Here is a 4,667-nt window from a genome sequence, read left to right on the forward strand (position 1 = left end):
AAAACCAGTATAAATTGCTTCTATGAATCTTTCTCTATCTTTTCTCTTTTATTGTTGATTCATCACTAGTTATTTTATTAATTTCAAGAAAACCAAAGATTTTGCAAAAAGCTTTTGAAAAGATCATTTTTTAAAGCAAAATCCAATATACCTCCTCTTGGTTTGAGATATAAGGCATCTCCTTAAGAGTTGATGAAACGTATTTTAGAAGCTTGGTTGGAAGTCTAATTTGTCTTACATTTATAAGGTTTGACATTTTATTTCCAGTTAGCATGTTGTCACGGTTCATGCACTATGCTAGTGTGGTTCACTTGAAGTCAACAAAAAGAGTGGTGAGATACATCAAGGGGACTATCAATTATGGAGTTATATAGTACAAGTGGTGTTATTATTCGCCTTGTTAGAATTATTCGCCTTGTTCATACTTGGTGTTCATTTCCTTGACCAAAGTATGCGGTTTGATGTCCGATTAGAACATGAATTCGCAACTAGAGTATCACTTTTGGGGGTCTCTGGTATACTCTATGGTTTTAATAGCCTATCAGTCAGAGGCCTCTCTAGAGTTTATATATGACTAAATAATTCACGATGATACTGTACAGGAGCAAAGATTAAGTGATGCACCTGCAGCATCATGTGCAGGATTATAACAACAATCAATTTTCACCTGTGAGGGGAAATACAATTAAGTTTATGGAGGCATTGCATTATAAAACATGGAAAAAAGTACAACAAAGGCAAATTACGAGGATGTTGTTCAAATCAATGGCTCTATATAATGATGGTACACATGAAGTATGGAATTGTAAACCAATTTGAACAACACCAAGGAAGACTAAATACAATGTTTGAACAGAGATGAAAAAATCTGCAGAAAGTCTTCACTGGCACCTCATTTTACCCGAAGTAAACAAGCAATAGGATTGGTTCATGCAGTGGCTTCGGGAACTGGGATATACCAGCCATGGTGGATCTCCACCGCCTTCTTCCTTCGCGCAAGTCGAGCCTTTCGATTTGCTCCAGTGTTCCTGTGCAGTGTTCCTGCTCTCACAGCTTTATCAATTGTTGAGTATGCCTCTCCAATCAACTTCTCAATAGGGAGGATTTCTCCGGATACTGCATCTTGTTTCTTCTTCAGAACTTCCAGAGCTTCCAAAACCTGATCAAATATTATTATATAAAAGCTAGAAGTTGAGATGGTAGCACAGAAGACAAGAGTTATTAACACCAGTTCTTCTCACAAGAATTAGGAGTGGTATTGTCAGAGTATTTTATGTTTTAAGCAAGATCAGAAGCGTTTACTGCAGTTTAATGTACCCATAACTACAAGTCACAATGTTAAGTAAGACATAAATCTTATTTTGCAAGAGCTCAACATAAGTACTGCAGTTATTACATTGGTTATCACATAAAGATTCACAATTGTTTTTGGAGTCTAATATTGGGTTAGAGTAGACTGAGCTTGCACAAGTAATTGTACAAGAATACTCAATACTGTTACAGTAACAGAAACTAGGAAAACTAGTAAAGTGTTTTATATCATGCATGTCATACTAACATGAGTCCTATTTTTCTCACCCTTTTTCATCTTTTGCTGACAATTCCAACTTCTTTAATTAGAAATTTCCTGAGAAACTAGAAGAATGCTGCAAGAGGTGGAATCACCTATGGGTTGTAGGAAGACATGCCATACTTGGTATAAACAAATTGCTCTAAATAAGAACAATCATGTCATACACCCTAGAGTGTGATGCCAACAGAAAACCAAAGTGTTTTTCTCAAGCATAGCTTGGTACAATTAAAAGTAGGGATGAAAAGGATATTGAGCACTATCTGTTGCAATAATTTATAAGGATGTAACCACTTAATTTTAGACACTAGTAGAAGTAAAGATTTATCACAATCTTTTCCCATGAAAGAAAAACATTAAATTAGTGTGAACATAAAAAAAATTAATTAAAAAAAATGAATGACATTCTTATTCCTTTTCAGTTTATACTAGCAACCTACCAAAACTTGGTTGAAAAGAAAATCCATGCCTCTTGAAAAAAAAATAAGATACAAACTATTTAAACCAACCCTGCACACAGCATCCTACAGTCAGTGTAAGTCCAAAGTCCACCGTATCATCTTCTCCTTCATTGCTCTCATACTCCATATCATTAACATGTATTTTTCTTCTTTCTCTCTATCTCTCCTATTTCTAACATATTGTAAGCCCATATTTCCCAGTGGGAGTCAAGACAGTTTCACATTAAAGACAACTGACATTACTTCATAGCAAAAATACAAATACAATACAACTAATTAATCAAATTAACAATTGAGTGAAACTTGATAAGATTTAATTAAAAAAGAGTGACTACAAACTACAGGGTTCGGAGCCTAAAACATTAAATTTTTTACTCATCTTCTTCAGGTGAAACAACATATATAATTGGTCATCCACAACACATAATAATGAAAAAACTAGGTTCCATTCTATATAGAATTAACTTATAAATAGGCTAATTTAAAAAATTTCTCTCATTCAACTTTTCCAAAAACCAATTTTAACTTGTGCATAAGTGAATTTTAACTCATGAAAAAAACTTAATTCATTTTACCTTTATTATTAGCGAGAATTTATCTAAACAAGACCTAAAACTGTCTTCTGAATGTCTGAGGATGAGTTTATGTGAAATTGAAAGTAGTGAAATGTAAAATAGAAACAACATAATATAATGCAGAAGGGAGCATAGTTGGAATTTAATTAGATGCACTACCAGTGTAAAGATCTTTTATACTATTTATAATGTTGGTGAGATTGATGACTTTTCTTATAACTACTTCAAAAGACATACCTGGACCGTTTCTAAAAAATTGACTGTACACATAATGTTTGAAAATTAAACACATAAAATTAAAATTCTATAGTTTAGACATTTTTAAACAAACAAAAATGAAATTAACTTCACCATTCTTAAGATCAACTCCATGCCAAACAAAAAAAAATGCAAGTTCTCCAGTGTAATCTAACAAATTCAAACCATTCAATTGAAGCATAAAACCAAACCAAAACAACTCCTTTTACATTACAGAGAGCTTTCACCTTCTTGGTACGGGTTTTTATCTCAGATTTACGAGCTTTGTTGTAAATGCGGCGGTTCTCGGCTTGGCGAGCTCTCTTCACAGCGGAGTCCACCTTTTTCTTCGGGGCAGCCTCGCAAACCACAGACGCGCGTCTTTGCACTGTGCTCAGCGGCAAGCAGTTACCTGAAAACAAACCAAACCCGACACAGACCCACAATTGAAAACTCCACAAAAACCGAATCTTTCGCGTCTTCTGATGGAAATAAGGGAAAAAAGAGAAGCCCCGTCAAATGGGGTGGTTGGTGGAAGGTACCTTGTGAGAAGAGAGGGAGAGAGAGGCTTTTGGAGAAACTGAGAGAACTGGAATTGGAAATGGGATGGGAATAGGAAGTGAGAGAAATGTTCTTCATTTGGGAGGAAAGGGTAACCCATGAGCACGAAACAGCGGTTGCCATATCTCCCTGTGTGAGTAAAGAGGCAATTCTCTCTCTTATCCGATGAGAAAAGATGACGATGATTGGTCTTTGTTGAACGTTCTATGCGATATTTACATACTACCCTTACTGTTTTCTTTATTACAAATTTTTGTAAATATTTTTAGAAACCAAATTGCTTAGCTACGAGGTTGTATTCCAAACTATACACATTCTTAGCCAGAAATAGTTTCTTTCCAGGTAATACTGAGATTCTGAGCATGGATCAATATTTAGTCTTAATCAGATATTAATATTATCCAGCTCCAAAAAATTTTAAATACACAAATTAACTCTCTGTTTTATTGTATATTCTACTTAATTTTCACAAAATTTAAAAACAAAACATCCAATACTCATTTCTATGATATGTTTTTCACGATCACCATTAAAAGTTTTAAAATATGTTCGAGAACCTATTTATAAAATTATTAGATGACGTCGTGAAAATCTTTTAAACAAGTTTTAATGGTAAGATTCAATCGTATTTTAAAGATAACAAGGCTTTGACAGCAAATGTAACACTATTGATTTATGAGATGTCACGTATTATTAAAAATCAATAAATTTTAAAATTATTATAGTATGAAAATGTATTTAAAGAAAATTTTATCCGATTATATTGTTCGTAAAAACAAAATAACTATAAATGAATTTCAAGGTTATTCTTTGTCTCTCTCTAGTCAATCATGTCTTTGGAACATTTGTAACAATATTTGCTCACGTATAACACATTATACGATCATAGCCGATAACTTCATTCACAAATACACAAACATAAACATGTATAGGGTAAGCTACCGATAAAACAATCATAACAACAAGATACATATATACTAATTATATCAAGGTTTAATGTCTTCATAAGTCCCTATTTATATCTAGAATTTCAAATAGGACCCTTTCTTTTTTGGCGTCTCAATTGGGTCCTTATTTTTGTAAAATTGAATCAAATAGGAACTTTCCGTCAAATTGATCAAACAACGTTAAAGATTGTGTCACCTGGCATGATGACAGTGTTGTTTTAACATATGTGTCATTAAAAACGTGACTCAATTCTATTATTTTAAATTTTGAATTAAAAAAATTAAGTAAACAGAATGGAAATTCAATTAAAGAAAG

At 33.1% G+C, this 4,667-nt stretch overlaps 1 protein-coding gene across 1 annotated transcript; it reads right to left on the reverse strand.

The window, feature by feature from the left end:
- Positions 1-685: 685 nt before the first annotated feature.
- Positions 686-3,602, reverse strand: LOC108338975 (30S ribosomal protein S20, chloroplastic). The gene is made up of 3 exons (XM_017576069.2): positions 3,386-3,602; positions 3,092-3,255; positions 686-1,159 (listed from the first exon to the last, which is right to left on the reverse strand). The coding sequence occupies exons 1-3, from the start codon at positions 3,525-3,527 to the stop codon at positions 929-931; spliced, it is 537 nt and encodes a 178-aa protein (XP_017431558.1). The 5' UTR covers positions 3,528-3,602; the 3' UTR covers positions 686-928.
- Positions 3,603-4,667: the final 1,065 nt, after the last annotated feature.

Source organism: Vigna angularis, chromosome 5, assembly GCF_016808095.1.
Source record: "Vigna angularis cultivar LongXiaoDou No.4 chromosome 5, ASM1680809v1, whole genome shotgun sequence".
In the NCBI taxonomy this organism is placed as follows: Eukaryota; Viridiplantae; Streptophyta; class Magnoliopsida; order Fabales; family Fabaceae; genus Vigna; species Vigna angularis.

Bases quoted from the DNA above. Each gene is read 5' to 3' on its own strand.
- LOC108338975 (XM_017576069.2), bottom strand. From the start codon at position 3,527: ATGGCAACCGCTGTTTCGTGCTCATGGGTTACCCTTTCCTCCCAAATG. The intron at 3,256-3,385 runs GTACCTTCCACC...GTTTGTTTTCAG, and splicing joins TCTCCCTCTCTTCTCACAAG to GTAACTGCTTGCCGCTGAGC. The intron at 1,160-3,091 runs GTGAAAGCTCTC...ATATTTGATCAG, and splicing joins TAAAAACCCGTACCAAGAAG to GTTTTGGAAGCTCTGGAAGT.